Source organism: Phoca vitulina, unplaced genomic scaffold, assembly GCF_004348235.1.
Source record: "Phoca vitulina isolate PV1807 unplaced genomic scaffold, GSC_HSeal_1.0 scaffold16, whole genome shotgun sequence".
Lineage (NCBI taxonomy): Eukaryota > Metazoa > Chordata > Mammalia > Carnivora > Phocidae > Phoca > Phoca vitulina.
The window spans coordinates 12477156-12500764 of NW_022589719.1; the positions used below are offsets into that span (position 1 = coordinate 12477156).

Here is a 23609-nt window from a genome sequence, read left to right on the forward strand (position 1 = left end):
TGAGCCGAAGGCAGATGCTTAATGACTGAGCCACCCAGGAGCCCCACCAGCACTTTGCTTTAAAAGCCCTTTTCTAACTAGGTCTCCGTACTTTTTTTTTTTTTTTTTTTTAACATTTTATTTATTTGAGAGAGAGAGAGCATGTGTGAGGGCGAGAAGCAGAGGGAGAGGGAGAAGTAGACTGCCCGCTGAGCAGGGACCCCAATATGGGGCTCAGTCCCAGGACCCTGCGATCATGACCTAAGCTGAAGGCAGACGCCCAATGGGCTGAGCCACCCAGGGATCCCGAGAGAACGGTTTCAACACCCTACCTAGTTCTTCCCCATCACAATGGATATATGAGAAACTTTCTTTTAATGATACAGCTGCTGTGGCTGTATGTTTACATATATGAGCTGATTAGCTCAGCTGGTTAAAAAATATGCCAGTGAGACAAAGATCTTGGACTGCAGCCCCACTGCAAGCCAATAAATCACAGCACCGTAACTACATGAAAGACTTGTAATGCAACTGATCATACTACTGGAAACAATGCTAATTAAGGTCCCATTTCATAAGAGATGAATGACAATGTGTATGTATATGGTTTAGCACTGAATATAAGTGGTTTTGTAAGAATTTTAATTTCTCCCAGGGTATTCTCTAAAAAATAACTCAGTAATATTAGGAGACTCTCAAAACCTTACAAAAACATTAGGAGTAGTTCTCTGATTACAATCAAAATAAAAACAGACCTGTGTAGCAGGCCAGAATCTAGCAGCTACTACAGAGGTTAGAATCCATAAGTCCAAGTACATAAAAATTAAAAACAAACAAAATTAAAAATGGCTTAGTTATAATAATGAACTACTCTAGCCTAATTTACCTCTTCATACTTGTTATAGTCTCTCCAGAGTTGTTCAATGTTGATCATTGGATTAACACAACCTCGTTGATAAACTCTTCGGACAGCTGTTATTCTCTGATTTTCTGCATAAGATCCAACAGCTTCCCTGGCGTTGGATTAAAAAAATGCCATCAATTATATTATAGCTAAAGCAACTGTTCACATGGGAAAAAAAACTATAAAAGTACTTACACGCCTTTTAAGAAATTGATGTAATCCACCCAAATCTAAGAAATAAAATAAAATGTCAGTATCTTTTCTTTATATTTTCAAATTTATTAAGTGTATATATGGAAAAAACTTAACTCTACCTGATAAGACATAATTTCCATTCCAATTTTATCTAGTGCAAAGTCATATGCTTGAGCCATTTTTTCTCTGAAATAAATATGAGACATGTTTGCTTATTTTTAAGATTTTATTATTTTTTTAAGATTTTATTTTTAAGCAATCTCTACACTCAACGTGGGGCATGAACTCACAACCCCAAGATCAAAAGTCACATGCTCTACCCACTGAGCCAGCCAGCCACCCTCTTAAAGATTTTATTTTAAAGTAATCTCTATATCCATCGCGGATCTCAAACTTATAACCCTGAGATCAAGAGTCATATGCTCTGCCGACTGAACCAGTCAGGCACCCTGAAAGACATGTTTTTTTAAAAACAAGTATTTGTTATTAAAATATATCTACAGCTAAAACATATGGGGTGCCTGGCTGGCTCAGTTGGTGGAGCATGTGACCCTTGATCTTGGGATTGTGAGTTTAAGACCCACGTTGGATGTAGAGAGCACTTAAAAATAAAACCTTTTAAAAAAAAACAATAATTATAACTTCTCATCATATGATCAAAACAGCATTTGAACCTTTGAATAAGCAAAAATGTGAAGATATCTTTGCAAGTACATAGAGAAAATAGTTCTTTTGTGTTTAGTTTGTCAACGTCATTAATTTATATATTTTCTTTTACCTACTGTTTGTGCGTTCATCAAAGATAAAGCCCATGTTTCACTTATCCTTATATCCTTTAAATTGCCTAATCTTACATGTAGCAGATTCAAATGTGGAAATATTTGGTTCTCTGATTAAGGAGGTAAGTTATGTCTGAAGATGTATTAGCTCTGAAGTAAAATTTAGGAAGAAAGAACTTCCTCTTCAATATAAGATAATAAAAGAAATGAGGAAAAGGAAATAAAGATAGAATTCTAGTTATAGAAATAGCTTGTTTGTTATACACAAGAATAGCTATTTGAGAAGGTCCATTATTGAGTTTCTGTGAGGATGGATAGGTGGGTGTAAGCCGTGGCAGGGAGTTACACTCCGAGAGAACTGTCAAAGACGCCTTCGAATACGTAGGCAGCCCGCTGCACTGTAAGCTGCCAAGAGTAGTGCTAGGACAAGTAATAGATGCTTTTTATGAAGTTTGACAACAAGCCTACCAACAAAGTGATCTGGTGTTGCAAATGTAATGTTTCAACACAGAAGGGCTTGGGTGATTCAATTCTCCAGAATAAGACTTTCTTTGAAGCCCTTGTTGTGAGTTTTACTGACTTCTCAGGTAACCCTGAATTTCCAAATTCCTAAGTCTCTTCTCCCCGGAGTTAAGAGAAGGTGTGAGTTTATGTGGGATTGACTGTGTGCCTGGAGATGACTTGTATTCTTAAGATCTTGTTTTAACTTACTTGTAACTTGGCAGTTTACCCTTGGTTTCTCGAACATATGAAAGATAACACTTCCATAAATCAATGTGCAAAACCTTCATAAGGCATCTCTGAAATAGCTATAAGTACAAGAAAATATTATCAGAACCCACAGTTAAATAAATTCCACATGTACATGGGCAAAATGAAATATTAAAAAAAACAAAGTCAGCTCTTTTCATGAATTTATCTTCTTACAGATAAATGGCAAATTTAACAAATCCCTCCTATTTTCAGGTTAGATAATCAAAATCATTCTGATGATTTTGGTCAGTGGAGTATAAATACTTTCTTTTCCAAAATTTTTATTATGAACATTTTCAAGCATACAAAAAAAACTGAATAAGTACAGTGAACTCCTATATAATCACTACCTAGATTCAACAATTGTTACCATTTTACTATATTTGCCTATGTTTGTTAAGTCCTAAGTTAAACTTCAGCATAAAATTCAAAATATGTTTATGAGGACTCACCTTTTCAACCTTGTCATAATTTTTAGCTTTTATCTGAAGAGAAACAGAAAAATACAGAATTAACATTATTGTTTTTAGAGTATTAAAACACCATGCCAGACTTTTTTGACTAATCTTGCAAATTCATCCCTACACTTTCCAACTAATTCTGCTTTACACATAACAAACAGAATTTTGAGCATGACCTGGATAATTATGCATTATAAATGTGCCTTATGTGAACTGATTCTACACATACAGCTTTTCATACATTTATGTTGAAATTTTATAAATTTCAAATTTTGTAAAATTATAGTCACAAGGTAGATACAGAAATATATAGAAGGCATACTTGAATAAAGCTTTATGTATCTACTGAAGACAAACTTTACTTAAAGCTTTGTTTTCCCAGAATAGCTACTACTAGAACAATCTGAGTATGGTAGCAAAAAGATTTGCTAACTTTGACTACAATTACATTTTAGTCACCCAGTCAACCTACTATATTCTAGGCACTGTGGCAGCAATTGTGGCTACCACAGCGAACAAAACATGCATAGTGTCTGCCTGTGTCCTCAGAGGACTTGAAATTTTATGGGGAAAAGTTGTGCCAAATGGGGGAAATATAGGGTGCTATGGGTACACTTAGGGGGACCATAAAACTCAGACTTGGGGACTTGCAAAAAATTTCCTGGAAAAAGTGAAGATGTTAAGGATGAGGTGTTAGGCTGGTAAAGAAAGGGAGGAGTTATTCCAAGCAGGAGGAATAACATGTGCGAAGACCAAGGTTAAATGTTATTACATATCCCTTTCTCTGAGTATCTTCATCAGATGGTAGGTGATTAATTTGGTTCGAGAAATCTTGGCTTGTGGTCCTTTTCTCTCAGTAGTATATATAAATTTTCTATTTTCTAGCTTAAGGTGATGCAGATGAGAATTTTGATGACAGACTTTTTTTTCTTTTGCTGATAACTTGCTCTTTCTCTCTGGAACTTGTAAGATTTCCTCTTGATCTTCAGAGTTCATACATTTTAAGAGGCTATATGTAAGTTTTGCACTTTGAGGCAGCTCAGTCAGGCTCTGGAGTCAGACCTCTTGGGTTTACATGGACTATCCACTTAACCTCTTTTTTCCTTATCTGAATAATGGGGATGATAGTACCTATTTTCTAAGGCTGTTAATAAGGACTTAGTGAGTTAATGTGAAGCCACTAGAACACTGCCTGGCAAAGTGAGCACAGAGTAATTGCCATTTATTATTCCATTAGCACAAATTCAGCATGCCCTTTGAAGTTACAGATACAGGGATCTTCCAGCTCAAGAATTTTTTTAAAAATTACTGCCTCTCTTCCATCTGTTCTTTTTTTCCTTTTAGAACTCCGATTATGCACATTAGATCTCCTTGCTCTATCCTCAAAATCTATTATTTTTACCCTGTCTTTGAATTTTGGTCCAGGTTTAAAACTATTTCTTCCACTAGATTTTCCAGGCCAAAAATTTAGGTCTCCATGTTACCATTCTCTTTCATTTGACTTACTGCTATAGTTAGTTCAAAAATAATGGGTTTGTCTTGTTTTTCAAAAATTCTGTAATTTCGATATTGCTGTGGTTCATATTATTTTGTTAAAGTTATTGCCTCTCTCCTCTATTTTGTTAGGGGTCTGTCCTGACAGTTTTAGTTAGCAGTCCTTTCTTGTTGCTGGATCCTTAGAGGTACAGCTGTTTTTTCTGTCTATTCACTGAAGCTCAGTGTTGGCAGACCTAGGTAGTTGACCCTTTCTCTACCATCAAACCTATGTAGCAGGTGTAGACAGCAAATAGCCTGGTCATAGTCCTTGGACATAGAACCAGAAAGAAATCTTTGCTCAAGAGTAGGGAGGATTCAGCCTGCTGGTTCTGATCCTTTTTCGTTTCCTGGAGCCACGCTGATGTCAACATTCCTCTAGGGGTAGAAAGGCAGTTGAGGCGTTCCAAGTATTTTTATGGGTCAGTTTCTTACTTTTTGCCTTAAGTTCTCCACCAGCCCTCTTCTTTGAGGCTGCCATAAAACCTGAGGTTTCTTGCATTCCCCTGCTTGGTCAGTAGAGGTAAATAGCTTGAGTTGAAAGTGGGAGTGAAGTAAGTTCAAGTCACCAGCTTCCCAAATGCAGAGTACAAATTATATACAGTTCTCACAATTGGCCAGGAAAACCAACACTCATAGAGAAAACTGGCTAAGAATATGAATAGGCAATTCCCAGAAGAGAGAATGCAAATGGTTAAAAATAATGTGGCAATACATACGAACTTCCAAAATGGGAAAAACAAAATAATAGATATCATTTTATACCAGTCAGTATGGTAAAAGCTTAAAAAAGGTATTAACAACTACTGAAGTGGCATGAGGAAAGGGAGTTCATACACTGCTCAAGGAAATATGAATTGTTATGACCTTTATGGAAAGCCATTGGCAAAATCTATTCAAATAAAAAAATATACCTTTTGACCTAGCAATTCTGCTCTCAGATCTACCCCACAGAAACAAAAGCATCAGGATAGAAAGGTGTTGTACAAAGTTATTTACTGCTAACTTTGTAGCAGCAAAAACAGTTAACAAAGTAAATGTCCACCAACAAGGAAATGGTTTAATAAATTATGGTACATCCACATTATGGAATATTATATATCCATATAAAATGAATTAAAGCTATATATAAAGGGTAAGTTGGGAGAGTTTCATATGATTTTATTGAATGAAAAAAAGATTAAAATGTGTATAATTCATTTTTATAAAACGATCAAAAATAAATCTTATTTGTACATATCTATGTTTGTAGATGATTTTATGAGCATGGAGAAAATATGGTATACACACAAAGTTGATAATACAGTTATAGCAGGCAGAGTTCTAAGGGTAGAAGAATAGAGACAAGAAAAAAGAGACTGTACATATATGATTTCATTTATGCATTTAAGTTTAAAAAATCTATTTTTGTGTAAGAAACATAAACCAAAAAATCTGGGTTTTTTCCTACATGAATTGGTCCTCTATCTTGGATTCATTATTTATTGCTTCAATTGGTACTACATTCAATACATGTATGTAGAAAAACTACAGAATTCTCTGGTCTTGAATACCTGGTCACTGATGGTTATTAATTCAACCAATAAATATTCAACAGCCCCTCTCTAGAGGCTATACTGATAGCATTAACATTGCAGCTATCATCTCATTACTTTTTAAACATTCAAATTTTAAAATATCAACCTGCTTTGGTAAAGCAGTGTGATAAAAATGAAAAGAATTTGATCACCTTGTATCATATACTGAATTTCTCTCAGCATCAGTGTTCCCACTTATAAAACAGGAATGATAAGAACATTTACTATAAACAGTTTCCAAGGATTGAAAAGAAAATAAAGCATTTAGACATTCCGGATGTATAAATCATACCAATTAACAAAATTATGAACTAAAGGAGTATAAACTTTTCATTACATAGTCTCTAAACAGAGCTATATAAACCAAATAACCAAAAAAAGCAATGTTGTTATAATTGGCCCCATTTGGGAGAAAAGCAAAAGTTATGCTGCAGATCATATTCAAATTCCATTTTGGTGAAAAATTCCACATTGGTGAATAACCAGCACAAGAACATGTGAACATCCTGCTTTTGGTCACCCTACTAGTCCATTTTTCTTCTTTAAAACATTATTAGCCTAGGTGTTATTGACTAGTACTTATATGAAAACATCTTACTAGAAGTTAAATATTCTTAATATTTAGCAGTTATATAGGCTTGTACAGGAATCTACCTGATAACAAAAGCTTGGTTTAAATTTTTTAAATAATGAAAAAAAAAGAAAAAAGAAAAAAATAAATTAAAATAATTTAACTTGAACTTAGACATCAGAGATTCCTGGATCTGTCATTAACCAATGGAAAATGCCTCCATTTAATAAGCCCATTATATACATACACATAAATTTTACAAAGCTTACTAGAACTTTGCTCATAACTTAATCTATTAAAAGTAATGTTATGGGGGCACCTGGCTGGCTCAGTTGGTAGAGCATGCAACTCTTGATCTTGGGGTCATGAGTTTGAGCCCCACATTGGGGGTGTAGAGTTTACTTAAAAATAAATAATAAAAGTACGTTATGTAATTTTGAAATGAAAATAACAGGGGCTCTTTAAAAAAATTATCTTTCGTCTCCAGCTCTCAAACTTTAATGTGCAATCACCCGAGTAGTGTGAACTTCTGCGGGCGCCTGGGTGGCTCAGTCGGTTAAGTGTCTGCCTTCTACTCAGATCATGATCCTGGGGTCCTGGGATCCAGCCCCTCCCTGGGCTCCCTGTCCAGTGGGGAATCTGCTTCTCCCTCTCTCTCTAACCCTCCCCCTGCATGTGCTCTTGATCTCTCAAATGAAAAAAAAAAAAAAAGGAAGTGTGGACTTATACGTTTTTTTAACAGGAATCCCAAGTTATCCTAATGCAAAGATTTTTTAAAGCAGATGGATTTATACCAAAATATGAATAACTTGTGTTAGTGTGATGGAATGATTGTTTTTTTTAAATTTCTAATGTTATATTATTTTTATAATTTAAAACATCATTATAAGAAAAAATTAAGGATAATTTTTAATACTGATTCTTCTATCTTAAGAATTTGTCATACAATTACAGTATTACTTTTTTGATAAATCATTTGAATTTTACCAAGACATGAAAAGTTGCTGTGGAGGGAAAGGAATAAAAATTTTCTTTCTTTTTTTTTTTTTTTTAAGATTTTGTCAGAGAGACAGAGAGAGAGAAAGCACAAGCAGGGGAAGTGGCAGGCAGAAGGTGAAGCAGGCTCCCTGCTGAGCAAGGAGCCCGATGTGAGACTCAATCCCAGGACTCTGGGATCATGACCCAAGCCGAAGGCAGACGCTTAACCAACTGAGCCACCCAGGTGTCCCAGGAATAAAAATTTTCTAAGTGTCAACTTCCTAGGAATTATTTTTATTTTATAAAGGGGGGAGATACGTGGAATACTATCAAGATTCATTAAACTTTAAATTTAATTGAAGTTGGGGTTATTTGGATTACTGGTTATTTGGGGCAGGGTAAAACAAGTATAACACTGAATAAACATAGATCTATCCCTAACACTTTTTTTTTAAAAGATTTTATTTATTTGAGAGAGAGAGCATGAGAGAGAGAGAGCGCACACGAGACGGGGGAGGGTCAGAGGGAGAAGCAGACTCCCTGCTGACCAGGGAGCCTGATGCGGGACTTGATCCTGGGATTCCAGGATCATGACCTGAGCCAAAGGTAGTCGCCCAACCAACTGAGCCACTCAGGCGCCCCCATCCCTAACACTTTTGAACATTTCCTATTTCCAGTCATTTCTTAATTTCCACAGTTATTTCCCAAGCACTCATTGAACGTTGAAACGTTCAACTTCTGGAACTAAAATTTCCTCTGGGTAATTATTGGAAGTTATGATGACTTACAGCAGATTATTTAATTTTGTAAAATATAAACTGGGTCAGAAGAGAAAAAAAGTTTTAATAAACCTTTGACTAATGGTGGTAACATCCATTTTTAACAGTTTAGATTAACTATGCCCTTACCTGGAACATTTTTATATGGAAATCTAAAGGAGCCCCAATATTTAGCTGTTCAAAATTAAATTAGTTTTGATGTTGGAACATTTTTCATATTTCACTGAACATTTTATAAGTTTGGTGTAAATGCCTATAAAACTAACATTTTTCCTATCAAATAAACCTGTATGTGTCAACAGCATTTTGGCCTATTTCTTCAAATTCAATTATTTTTCTTAAACCTTGGGAAAAGAATACAGATCCCATAACATCAGAATTCTAACAAAAACACTATTTGCAAAATTGTCAATTAAAATAATCATTAATAATCGTAAAATTAATTTTAAATGGTTCAAAAACATACTTGACAAATAAACCCAAATGACAGGGTAACTATGAACAAGCAAAACAATCTAAGAGAAAAAGTAGATCTCTATACACTTTGTTTAGATTTTTATATAGTAACCAATTAAGAAGTCAGTGCTTATGGTTTTGTTTTTGAAGATTTGACTTTTTTAAGTAATCTCCACACCCAACGTGGGGCTCCCACTTACAACCCTGAGATCAGGGGTCGCACGCTCCAGCGCCTAAGCCAGCCGGGCGCCCCAGTGTCTGTGTGTGAAGATACTACGCGGCTACCCAGCAGGGGCATCTCAAGTGAACTGACATGGCGGTTGCTTATAGTAAATGTGATGAATAAACAAATTAGTTGTAAACCTGCATTCCTAATTCGTTCCCTACATCTTTTCCAAAGTTAAAGCACATGCACTTTTGTGGAACTTAAGACAATTTAAATTGAGTTTGAGCTACCGAAGTTGCCTCATCCTGCTTAATTATCCAAAAAGTTTTGCCCCAAACTTGAAAGCTGAAAGCAAATGTTATCCTAATTATAAACCCTATCTTCCATTCCTTTATTCTTTCCCAATGCTCTCCAATCTTCTATCTTGAGAGAAAGTCTTGGAAGATTACAGAATTTAAGTAGTTTTTAAGGAATTTGGGAGATACTGAAGAATGACACTTTAAGACAGACCAACAGTTTTCAAGTTGCTGGAGTAGCTGCAGAACATTCTCCTTTCCACCACCCAGTCCCAATATCAGCGAAGGACTGTCTGCAAATAAATTCATTTTTATTTAACAAATAATTGCGTGCCTATGTGGTAGGCTCTTTTCTAGCACTGGAGATAGGGGTGGGTTAAACTAAGTTTTATAACTCGTGGAGTTCTATTTTAGTGAGGGAGTCAGGTAAAGAAACTAGGTAGTTTTAAAATTTTTGTTCATCTGTACTTCCTATTTTTTCCTACATTATATGGTATTATTTCTATAACATAACTTTTCTATGTAAATTTCTATGTAAATAAACCTTTCTTGTAAATGTAGTTACAAATGTATGCCTACATATACATATACAGATTTAGATAAACCTGTTTATGTCCCATAAATTTCAGTTCTCCAAGCACTTAAAATGTGTCACAGAAATAATATATTGTTAAATATGAGTGGAAAGTATAGACCACTGTTACAGTCTCATTAGGATTGAAATTAAAATGTGCTAAGCAGGGGCAGCTGGATGGCTCAGTCGGTTAAGCGTCTGTCTTCGGCTGAGGTCATGATCCCAGGGGATCGAGCCCCGCATTGGGCTCTCTGCTCAGAGGGGAGCCTGCTTCTCCCTCTCCTTCTGCCTGCAGCTCTGCTGCTTGTGCTGTCAAATAAATGAATAAAATCTTAAAAATATATATATGCTAAGCAAAAATATGATTATCTTCAGTTCTAGATTAAGTTTACATTCATTTCAATACTTCATACTAACCAAATTAGTATTAATTGACCTTCCACTTTTCTGAACAGTATCCTTGGGGCACCTGGGTGGCTCAGTCGGTTAAGCATCTGCCTTCAGCTCAGGTCATGATACCGGAATCCTGGGATCTGCTCAGCAGGGAGCCTGCTTCTTCCTCTCCCTCTCCCCCTCACCTGCTCATGCGCTCTCTCGCTTTCTCTCTCAAGTAAATAAATAAAACCTTAAAAAAAAAAAAGTACCCAGTGTGTGCATAGGATTTACCAAGTGGATATAAGAATATGAAACTGAACTCTGTTAAAGAACTTGTAATCTACTTGGACGCATAAAGTAATTATTGGAAAGAACACAGGACTAACTTTAAATTATTTTGTGTATGTTCCACGTCCTATAAAATTCGGAGGAAAATGAATTCTATGCAAATTGCAGTTACCAAGGAAAGTTTCACTGAGCAGGTGGAATCCAGACCATTAATGAGAAAAAAAGGTTTGTGTAAAAATGACATAGTTTCTGGAATTTTCTGTGGAACAGTGAAGACATCCACATGAGAACATGTATTAGGAAAGCAGGTTGGCTAATTGTGGTAGAGGTCCACTACAAAGGGCCTAAAAAGCTAAGCAGAGTTTAAATCTGATGCACAAAAAATTGGATGTCACCAATAACGAACGTACAGAAACTATGGCTCATCAGTAGTAGGGCGGGAGGTGCAGGTGAGGAAGACTGAGGTGGCCTTGGTACTATGGGATGAAGCAAGTAGGCACTAGCTGACAGAATAATAGCTAAGAGGATGCTGCTGTCATCCTTAAGTGGGATAACAGTACCCTGAACTTGGGGGAGGGGAAACAGGAAGAGAAAACCAGTAATATAGAGGGAAGAGCAACAGACATATTTTTTCATGAGAACAAAAATTAAAAATGTTACGGTAGTTGTTGTAAAGTTTACTTTTTATTAGATTTATATGAGATGGCCATACAATGGTATGTGACTAGAAACAGTTTAAAGTTAGGAGATAAGGTATTTGTTTTCAAATTAGACTGGGGATAAGGAATCTGTATTCTAATCATTTGTTTTAAAAGAATTTATATATATACCAGAGTATACAATGCCTAAGACATTAGGTATATTCCCTAAAGCAGAGAATATACACAAAGACTAATTTCAAAAAAACATGCATTACCAGGCAGAGAAAAAGAACAGAACCCTAACGAGTATATGAGATGAGAGAAAAAGGACAAACTCACATCTAAGTAGTTAAAGAACACTGTGAGAAGGAGAACTGGTGAACGGCAGGATATGACACAGGTCAAAAGGAATGTGGGAGTAAAAAAGATCAGTGGGTCTGGTAATAAAAGTTACAGCTTATCTATTACAAATTTAAATTTAAAAGTTGGAAACAATTCAACTTCCTAGAAGTTGAAATCAATACAAAATACTGTTAATACTAGCAGCATTTATTAAATACTTAATGTTAAGCACTACTCTAATAAGAGTATATATATATATGTATTAACTCATTTAATCCTAGAACACCACTCAAGTAAATAAAGTACTATTTTTATTACTTAAAGATGAGAAAACTGAGGCATAGGAAGTTTAGAAACTTGCCCATGATTGCACAACTGAGTTCTTAACGACTACACTCTATATTGCTCTTTGGCAAGGAATATGTATGAGGATGTTCACTGAAAGATTGCTTCTAATACAGAAATTTGGAAACTTAAACGACCAAAGGCAGAATGACTAAGTAAATTATGCTTTGTCTAAACAATGGAACAGGGTATACATATATACATAAAACTTCAAACGCAATGATGTAGATTTATAATACTAAATAAAAATATCTACACATTTGGTATGTTTACCCATCTACTTATCCCCCTCACCCTCCCCAATCTAGAGTGCAAGAGACATAAACTAAGGAGAAATGCACATAAAACTGCTACCAAAACTATTATCACCGGGAGAATTGAGATTTGTCTCAGTTACGTATTTCCATAACACATTTCCTATAACAAATTTTATTGCAGTAAAGAGAGACGGGTTTTTTAAAAGAGAAAATCATAGTTGATTTGGGGCAGTAAATTCTTCTGAGTAATTCACTGGTATTTTTCTCTTGTTATAAACATCTCCATTTTAGATTCATTTTTAAATGCTCTGAAATTCTCAGCCAGGCCTACAAAGCTAAATAAAAAAGTTAAATAATTGATAGGTAAATCAGGCAAAATTGATTTCAACCAAAACCATCAAAGGTAAAACTTTCATCTAAATTTGATTCTGCCCCAATTTACAGGACATCTGTCAACAACCATTACTTGACATCTAGAGACACAGCCTGTTTTACTTAATGTCTAAATTCTTTGCTCCCAGTAAAAACATTTTGTCAACATTATGCCAAACGTTATTTTTCTAGGATATCCTTCAAATTTTGATAAGGAAAATAGAGCAGAATATCTTCCTTTTTGAGAAAAGTAATTTGGTCTTAAGTATCAAAAGTCACCAATCATCAATGGGCTCAACTGGTTTTGCCACTCTAGCACTATTATGCCACCTCCCCATCATTTCCTCAAAATTGCCCCGTGGCATTGAAATTCTTACATTAGGGGCACCTGGGTGGCTCAGTCGATTAAGCATTGACTCTTGATTTCTGCTCAGGTCATGATTTCAGGGTTGTGAGATTGAGCCCTGTGTTGGACTCCATGCTGGGTGTGGAGCCTGCTTAAGATTCTCTCTCTCCCCTTCCCTCAGGCCCTCCCCTGCTCACTCTTGCTTCCCACCCCCCCAAAAATCCCCGTACATTAAAATTGAGAATGAGAAATGAGAAATATGTACAATCATTTGAGATCTTTGAGCTAGTAGGAATGTCAAAAAAACAGCTTTATAAGCTACTGATCTCAAAACAGTACCAATGTGCACCTTGAGTAATGCTTAAGCAGATGTACTGAATCACTTTCCTCAAAGGTCTAACAGTTTCTTTCCAATCCATTTATACCGTTTTCTATGCTACCTTAATTTTCAGCTTTTAAGAGTTGTCCTCTTAAAAAAATGAAAACCCTTTCAGGCAAACTTAAAATACTATTCAGTATATAATTTCTCTAAGATTATCACAAGAACTTTATGTATCACCTTAGAAAGTATCTCACTCTACTCATTTGCTAAGTTAATCTTCCATGAGTATAGTCATACTTTTTTTTTTTTTAAACGTGTGGAGTTTTTTTTTTTTCCCAGTAATCTCTACAGCCAACATGGGGCTCAAACTCAGAGATCAAAATCACATGCTCTTCCGACCAAGTCAGGTGCCCCTGGAGGGGAAAATTTTTGAAGTGGGAAATCATTTACTTAAAACTCTTTACAATTGTTTCTTCTCTTACTATACTTCTCAGTACATTTGCAATTTCACAAATTGAGAATTGCTATTTTAAAAATTAATAATTATCATTGGACAAAAGCCATATTTTAGTCACTCCTCTACTGTGAATCATTCTAGTTTCACTAATCAATTTCCTTCTCATTTTGATAAACTCGTATCAGAATACCACTTCGCTTGCCAATTTTCAATGGCATCGTAATTTTTTCTATTCATTTCCTTGACACTAATTCTATATATGCTTTTACATTGCTAAATCAAGTATAACATTGATACTAGATATGTAGTATCATGAGTAATGCTTCACCTGGACTTAAAATCACTTCTGGAAAAACAAGATTATGCTTCCATAATGAAGTGGATACAAATTTAGTGGATTACATTTCTCTACTTTTGGAGCAACTTGCCTACTCTTCAATTTCCTTATCAACACAGATTCATGAATGTGGAAAAAAATCCATTTTCTCATTCTACAAAACTTACACTGCATGCCTCAGATTAAAATATTACACTTTAAAAATCAGTGCTTCTATTCAAATACTCTTTAGATCAGAAATTATAATTCTGCAACTCTGCCCTTCATACCCTTGTCATTTTATCCAAAAAAAAAAAAAAAAATCCAGAATCATTTGTATTATGACTCAATTCTAGCTTTCTCAATCCTACATGCATAGTTATTAAAATGACCTAATTCCATGTTGCATTTAAAAATATGCTCACCAAATAATCTCCTAATCATCTTTTCCGCCAAGTCTGTACATTTATTTAGTCTTTTCCTCTCTATTCCTGGGCTAACTATACAGTGGCCATTTTTACTAAAATTTGGAAGCAATTTAAAAGGCCCTTACCTGGCTCATTTGAAAGATCATGGCAGCAACCTTTGATAGTGAAATACCGATTCTAAATAGTCAATCTGAAGAAATTATTATAAATGTGTAAAGGTATTTAAGTAAAATCATATTTGTTAAGTTTCTTATAAAGCAAAAAACTAGAAACAATATAATGTACAACAATAAAGGACTGGTTAAATAGCACATTATCTACAATGGACTACTTTGGCTTAAAAGCAATTTGGTATAAGTAACACATGTGGAAAACCTAAGTTACAAAAAGTCTTAAGATTTTATAGATAGCTACACCTAGAGAACCCAACAGTGGTGGAAGGTAGTGGGAATACCATTTTCCCCCTTTAAACTTTTCTAGCTTTTCTGCAATAAACATGTATTGTGTTACCCTTTTAAAAAAGAAAAATAAAAGCTTTATTTTCCCTTTTAAATAATGACAAACTCACTTTTCCTTTCATCTTTTCTCCTAACTTCCATTCATTTGATGCCACTTCATTATGCTTGCCTTTTAAAATTGAACCATTTAATTCCAAAATTTTTATTCACCCACATATTTAGCTTTTGTGACAACTGTGTATGAAAGCCTGCTATACGAACTGTATTTTTTCAGTATTCCATTGGCTCATCTGAAAACAAATGAGTCAATATCATTAAAAAAATCCCACAAAGGCACTGACTTTCATCAGTTTATTTCACAGCACCTAGAATAGTGCCCAACATAGAACATTCAATAAACAGTTGCTAAATCAAAGTTAACTTGGGGAATTAATATTACACTAACTGAAATATCTATGGAAATGTAGAAGTGTACCTTTTATAAAAACCTGTGAGTTCTGTAATTCTTGTTAAAATTTGAACTGAAAAACCCCACCTCCATAAGATGGTTTAGAAAGAGTATTATACTGTCTGGGGCGCCTGGGTGGCTCAGTCGTTAAGCGTCTGCCTTCGGCTCAGGTCATGATCCCAGGGTCGTGGGATCGAGCCCCGCATCAGGCTCCCTGCTCGGCGGGAAGCCTGCTTTTCCCTCTCCCACTCCCCCTGCTTGTGTTCCCTCTCTCGCTGTGTCTCTGTCTGTCAAATAAATAAATAAAATCTTAAAAAAAAAAAAAAAGGAGTATTATACTGTCAATTTAGAAGAATAATTTTATAAAATAGATTAAGGACTGATTAAAATGCTAATATGGATTTTGAAAGTAGATTTTCACATGGCTTAGACAATTCCATGCAAATACCCAAATCAATTTTTTCTTTAATTCTCTTAAAAGTTTTTATTTCCCATGTAACACTGCTTCAAATAACCATTTGAAAGAGGTGATTGGGGCTCCAAAGTGAGGTTTAAGTAAGTAGACATAACTAACAAATTATCAAGAAATAAGAATGAGACTTGAATCTTCTTCCTCTATGATGGATATGTTCCAAATTCAAATTCTGGTTCTATTTTTATGAGTTAGGTCCTACTTAAAAATTTTAAGTATTTATTATCTCCAGAATGTTTATAAAATAATAGGTAGTTAAATTTAAAAACTTTTTTCCTTACTTCATAAGTTCCTAAGTGCCTTTCTCCAAGCAAGCCTATAAAGGCTTAACAAAAGCATGCCCTGTTTTCTCTGCAATTTATATAGTTTGAAATGTTTGGCTTGTATTTTACATTTTATCTCCTCCAAATATATGTTTGAGAGGACATTTTCCAAAGTGATACTACCAAAAGTAAAGAATTAAGCTCAAGTTCTATATGGAACACTGCCATTAAGGTTTCAGTAGACAAGAACAAAGGGTTATACTGGTATTCCTGCTATATAAAACAGACCCTCACTGGGCTTTCACTTAAATGTAAAGAAAGCTGAAGGGGAAAAAAGCTGAATAGCAAGCTCTGGACCAAGATAATATTTTAGCTTATATATGAAGTCTGGAGGCTCCTGTCTTCTAATAAACAGATGGCCATTTTTCCCAGTGGATTCTAATATACAGGTCTAATTTTGTCCAGGCTTTATGTAACAGGTTAGTGCGACTGTCAGTTTATCAAAATCTGTGACATGTAAAAAGTAATAGGAAAATCAGTTTGCTACTGCCCAATTTCTCTAAGAAGCTGAGCTGACAGCCCTTCTCTAACCACTACCTAAACCTAAGAGAGGACAGAAGCCAGGGACAAGACCAGTGCTGCCCCACCCCCACCCCCTCATTAAACAATATGCACACAAACAAGGCATAAAATAATGTAGGGAACAGACTTCCAAGTTGCTACAGATACACTGTTGGATGGGAGGGGATGCATATTGGAAACCCAGATTTTATAAGTGTTTAATTACCTCAACAACTGGGAAAACTAATTTAAAAATGTTTAATGTTAAATAAATCAATGAATAAAAGTAAAAAAGTTTCATGTTCAATAGTACAAATATAACCCATATAATATAAAATTCATTTCAAAGGGATTTCTATAATTCTTAAAAGTGCCTTCATGGTTTTGATGCCTATTTTTAATTAAAAGCTCAAGAAAATTTATACTGTGAATCAAGACTGTTCTTCACAAATATTTTATAGTCAAATCAATTTAAGAGAAAAAAGCAAGTAACTAGCAAAAGTAGTATACCCTTAACAAAATCCACTTAAAACTATTATTACATACGGATATTTGAGTCTTCTTTCTAATGTTGAGTTGCAAGAATATAGAAAGTTCAAGACATATGTGAGAAAAATAACTTGCAAACGTAAGATTTAAATGGGAAATTATAGGGTTGATCAACTAAATGAAAAACTAGGCACAAAACATGTATTTGAAAGAAAAGTATTGAGAGCAAGTCAAGAACACCAAAATAACAAAGAAAAATAATTGGTTTTTCATCTCAGAGCGTATTTATCATTTCTTCCAATCTGACACTGAGAAAAACATAAGCAATAAAGAGAACATACTATTTAAATGTTATGTCAAAATTACTTCAATTTCTAAATAGCAAATTGTGAAGCATTCCTTAACTCCCCTAATATATAATGTTTCTGCAAATAAGAAAAAGCAAAACAGAAAAATGTGGTATCAGGGCTCAGAAAAATAAATCCAAAGAGTCTTTAAACATGCAAACATGCTCAATCTCATTCATAAGAGAAATGCAAATTAAAACCATACAGAGATTTACCTATAAATACTGGCAAAAGTTTTAAAGTGTTTTTATATGCAATATGCAATAACATATTGCAATAAGAGGATATGAGGAAGTGAGGTTTTTCAAGGATTATCAATGGGATTTTAAATTGTTACCACCTCTGCGGAGGGAATTTGGATATAGAAAATTCAAAAAATCCCACATACATTTTGATCCAGCAACTCTTCATCTAGAAACTTAATCTACAACATATTCAAACAAATGGAAATGACATGTAGAAAGACATTCAACATTCAATGCAATAATGTTTGTATTACAAGTCTGGGAAGAACCTTAATATCCCTCAGTAGAAGATGGGTTAAATAAAGTACTTGTAAGAAAAAATAATGACTTTTAAAATTCACTTGTTTAAGTAATAAAGAAAAAAAAGCAAAGTGCAAAACATAAGAGGCAATTATTCATGTAAAAGTAGAGGAAAAAGACATAGGCTGAACATTTGTCACTGAGGAGAAGATGGGTGGCTCAAGGACAAGGAGATGAAAAACTTCACTGTAGGTCTCTTTGGTATCTCAGATTTTTGAACCGTATTTTTAAAAAATATGTATTTTAAAACTCTAAACAAACCCTCCAAATACTCCAAAAATGCACAAAAGACATGGGATATGTATTATGCACACAGAAATTACAATCTCCCTATTTCATTTTTTTTTTTTAAGTAAGCTCTACACCCAACATGGGGCTTGAACTCATGACCTGAGAACATGAGTCGGATGCTCTACCAACTGAACCAGCCAGACAGAAATTAGATGTATAATATTGTTTTTTATTTTTATTGTTTTAGATGTATAAAATTGTTAAACTATTTAACTAACAACATATTCTAAGGCAAAGGATTACTTTTGCAACTTCTAAACACCTAAAAGAATTTAAGCATTTTAAAAAAAAATCTATCACAAACTGATAAAGTATAGAAGTACTACCTTATATTTAACTCAGGTAATTTTCAAATAAAATTAAAATACTGGTATAACTCAAGATTATTTAAAGTGTTTTATAAGGTATTAATAACACTTAACTATTATTGAAATGATTATACATGGGAAAAATATGACTGAAAGTCAACACTTAAGAAACTGTTCAACATAAACTTATAAGCTTCTGGCACTAAAGCAATCAAATAAGATTTACCAAATTTATTTTATAAACAAAAATAAAATTCATAATTACTTTCTTCCAAAAAAATTAAACTAAAAATATACCATTAATTACAATTCTAATAAAGGCCCACTCACTTATGAGAACGTTCATTAGAACAGGATGAATTTGGGTGAGAAAACTTATTACAAAAACAAATATTCAGGGTAACCTGATGGATACTTAAAGATTCCTTAACATATATTTTTTAAGCTTGAGGAAACTATATATATAACTGGAAATGTCCAAAAATATATGTGTATCTTTGACAATGCCAAAGTTGCTTTATTAATCTTGCCTAGATTTTTTCATCTCCATAAAGACTTCTTTTCTGGATATAAAACTTTGACAGCTATTTTCTCTCAGCAAGTTGAAGTGGCAATTCCAATGTCTTCTGGCTTCCATTGCTGCTGTTGGGAAGTTGTTGATCAACCTGCCAATCCTTTGGTCATTTGTCTTTTTGTATATAGCTGCTTCTATGATTTTTTGGTCTTGTTTTCTATGGTTGCACTTTCATGTATCTAGGTGGGATTTTTTTTTTTAATCTTATTTGGGATCCATTGAGCATCCTGAACTCTGGAAAATTAGTATTTAGCTCTTCAAATTGTGCTTCTGCCAATCTCTCTTCTACTCCTGAAACTTCAATTAGACACATTTTCACTCTATGCTTTGTGGTTCTTAATCCTTTTTCACATTTTCTATCTCATGGTCTCTTTAAGCTCTAATCTGGATTTCTTCAATTCTCTCTTCACTGTGTCTTATCTGTTTTAACTCAATTCAACCTTAACTGAAGTCTCTGAAGATCTGTTTCTGCTATATGCGGTTTCCTTACATGCTCAGTTTTTAATAATTGAAATCCTTCTCATTGGAAAAATATTTGGGGAGTTTTTCGGTTTTTTTTAAGGCTTTTGATGAAGGTACATTCTTCCAGAAAGAGTTTGAGTAAGCTTATTGGTTTATTAAGAGCCTAAACTCAGGTTTAATCCACCTTGCATTCATGGTTTTTTGTTTTCTTTTTGAACCACCCAAGTGCTATTTATTTTGACCACAAATCCATGCAAGGGCCAACTCAGTGTTGTAACATACCAGGACTTCCCCATTCCACTCTGCTCAGGATCACAGCAAATGTCCTTAGTCTCCTAAGGTTAGGAAGATAGTATAGATTTTTTCTGGTTCACTGTCACTCTGAGTATTGCCTACACAGTTTTAAAGAGGAAGAATGTCTTGTTCAGCAGGACTTGGGCTTCGATATTTATTGCCTGAGCTCTTAGAAGCATTAACAACTGCAGCTTGCATTCTCCCAATGTGGCAAAGACTCCAGGTAAAAACAACTGAGGTACTCTGCTTATCTCCCAGTGTTCCTATTTTTGCTTTTCTGTATGTTTTCCAATTAGTTTTTGGCCTGGCAATTCCTTACTATCAGTTCTTCAATCAGGCTTTTAAGATGTTTTTCAAATTCAGTCCAGCAGTCTTAGTTGCTTTCAGCGAGAGAGCTGATCTGAGTAACCAAGCTCACCATACTACCCAAATCTTCTCCAATATATTTTATTACCATCTAGCTTTCAAAAAACTTGGGAAAAAATTGTATGCAAGCTATCTTGAAAAGTAACTTAGGTCTTTTAAAATCCAATGTTCATTGAAACACTAAATCCCAAAGGTTAAAAAAATATATAGAATTTAAACCAAATATATTTCCTATATCATAGAATTCCCAAGTTAGTGTAATTCAGTTCTCTGAAACACTTTCCAAACCCAGCAATTCGAGTTTAATGTTTGCTATGCCCAAGTAAGTGAAGCTAGGGTGAAAATCACAAGAACAAAAAGTAAAATGATAATATTTAACACAGAATTCTACAGCTTTTTTTTTTTAAAGATGAAAGCTAGAGTAATTCACCTTTTAGATCTGTTTTTAAAAATAAATCTATATAAAGTTAAGTTTATGGGTTAAAACAGGCATTTGTATATTTCAGTATTTAATATTTTAATATAATTTAATATTTTAATATTTGCAGAAGAATTCCCACCCATCAATCAGATGTTGGCACTGTGTACATATACTTAAGTCAAAGTTGTGAAAGGGGGTGGGGTAAGAATTAGAATGTCTATGCTTTACTAATTTGACAAAACCCCGTGAAATCTGATAAATCAACATGTGAAAACTCAAGTTTTAATCTCATGTATACATACACAAATGTCTCAGAAATTTCACTCCAACATAATACTGCTAAAACTTTATTATAACTAGCCAGGCATTTATCTTATACCAAGTTTTAAAGTTTTATCTGCAACTATTTCAGAATCACAAGCAATTTTTTTAAAGTTACTTCAAAATGGTAGGTAAATTAGTAATACCCTTTAAATTGAGTAATTCTTTAAAAACACTTTGTGTCATACATCAAGATAATTCTAAATGTCAATGAAGCTTATTCTACGATACCTAAACATCTGGGGGTATCAGACAAAAACACTTTCTTTTTAAAGCTATTAGACATTTAATTTTATTAAAAAAGAATACATTTTTTCATAAATTGGTACCACACTCTAATTCCCAGAAATTAAAATTCAAGGGGCACCTGGGTGGCTCAGTTGGTTAAAGGGTCTGCCTTCAGTTCAGGTCATGATCCCGGAGTCCTGGGATTGGGCTGGGCTCCCTGCTCAGGAGTCTGCTTCTCCCTCTCTCTCTGCCCCTACCCCCAAAACTCGTTCTCGCTCTAATAAATAAAATCTTTTTTAAAAAATTGAAATTTAAGTTGTAAAACAATATGATAATCTCAGTTTTACTTCCCACTGCAGTTTTTCATCCAACAAATATTAGAGTACCACTATATGTCAAGCATTGTTCTCAGTGCCTGAAAACTAACAGAGTACAAAAGACAAAATTAATAAACATAGTAAGTAAACCATTCAGTATATTAGATGACTAAGTATTACAGGTGAAATAATAGAGGAAAGAGTGAGTTTTGACGAGTTGGGAATGGGGTGGCAAAGTTTTAATTCAGTAGCCATAGCCGATCTCATGGTGAAGACAACACTTGTTCTTGAAGATTTGAAGAAAGCAAAAGATTTACTTAAGCAGCTGTCTGGATAAATACCTTTAGAGCAGACAAAGAGCTAATTTGTAAAGAAAAGCCTGGAGGTGGGAATACGTCTAGAATATTTAAGGAGGCCAGTGTGACTGAAAAGACTTTACTATGTGAATTATCTTCCATACAGATATCAAGCACAAATTTTTATACTTAATCTGGTATCCCAGTATTTATTCCTCACATAAACTAATTAAAAACTAATCAACCTATCTGAATTTGACTAATAACTGATGTTTAAACATAAAATTTACAGATATAAACTCAGTTAAAATGTATGAATTTTGTTATAACTATACCAATTTCCACTTGGAAGAGAATCCTGGTTACTGTAATAGTTTTGAAGGTTCCAGAAAGTAGCCAAACCCAATCAAGAACCAGAACTCACTAATTCAGTGATCAAAGTTCCAGTATAATCCTCAATTACTTACATAAAAACACTATTTCATGTAATACCATTCTTTCTAAAAACATAAATCATCGTTATCACATCAATATTAATTATTAATACTTCCCTTATTAACATACTGCTGTAAGTAGACAATACTCCCACCCTAATAGATTTTTGGACTTTACAAAAATTTGAAAACTTAGAAACTGGCATAGATTTACCAAAAAGATATTTTTGAAAACCAGCTCTTGTGCCTTTATCTTAATTTTAGCCAGTCTATGTATTCCAAAAATATTCACAAGACATCAGGACATGAGTTCCAGGATTTTCCTCAAAACTAAGTTTCAATCTTTGATAATAAATAAAAGTATAAGTGACATTTAAAAATTTTGGTTAATTGTCCCTTTGGTACAACTGTCCCTTTTAGTGCACACTTGCACATTAACCTCTATGTTTAACCAAATTGAGGTAGTAAAGTCTCATAAATTTTTTTCATTAATAGGATTCATACAACAAATGACCAATCTTTTTTCCTGTGCATAAGTCAATCTGGAAACTCTATGTTACTAAATAAGCTAGACACTTGTATGTGGTGTCCTAGGACTGGCATTTAGTAAAAACAGATTTTACTTACGGTGAAAACTTTCCTAGGAACCAAATTGTTTAAAGCAACCACTCAGGTTTTATCTACCTATAAAAAAAATAACTAGTTTCTACCTTTGAAAAGGCTTTTTTCTCCCCCAAAACAACACTCTGGCCAATTGTTACATTTTCCTCAAGCTATTTGAAAACTATTTCAGGAAATAAAAGGTCTCATAGCTTCTTAATTCTCTTAAGTTTCTTAAGACTGAAATGCCAAGTAAAAATTAATGAAACCAAAAGAGAATTTCTAACCAACACGTATCTTTCTTTGAAAAGTGAAAAGGAAACCTCCACTCAGTTAACATCTAGATTTATGTAGGCATGACTTAAAACAAAAGCCCAGAATTATGTTCTCTCAATTTGCTATTTTCCTACAGCAAAATTACATTCACCTTACTATTTTAGTCATTATAAAGTTTCAGATATTTAGGCTTTTTCTCCAGTTCTATTTTCTAACAGCTTGGGTGCAATTATTAACTATCGAGGTCTTATGTTTTTGTAACTAAAATATTTCATGTAATAGTCATAAATCATGTTTGAAATAGTGGGAAGGACTAGAAGCAAAATGCAGCTTACCAACTATCAAGCT

General features: G+C 34.1%; 1 protein-coding gene across 2 annotated transcripts in view; it reads right to left on the reverse strand.

Annotated features, from left to right (window-relative positions):
* CSTF3 (cleavage stimulation factor subunit 3) overlaps nt 1-23609 on the reverse strand; it is a 74802-nt gene that overhangs the window by 22412 nt on the left and 28781 nt on the right. For both annotated transcript variants that reach the window (XM_032413881.1, XM_032413882.1), the window contains exons 4-8: nt 3063-3095; nt 2569-2666; nt 1198-1264; nt 1079-1113; nt 866-992 (exon numbers count right to left, since the gene is read on the reverse strand). In XM_032413881.1, the coding sequence (XP_032269772.1) occupies nt 866-992; nt 1079-1113; nt 1198-1264; nt 2569-2666; nt 3063-3095 (360 nt within the window). The remainder of the gene's footprint in view (nt 1-865; nt 993-1078; nt 1114-1197; nt 1265-2568; nt 2667-3062; nt 3096-23609) is intronic.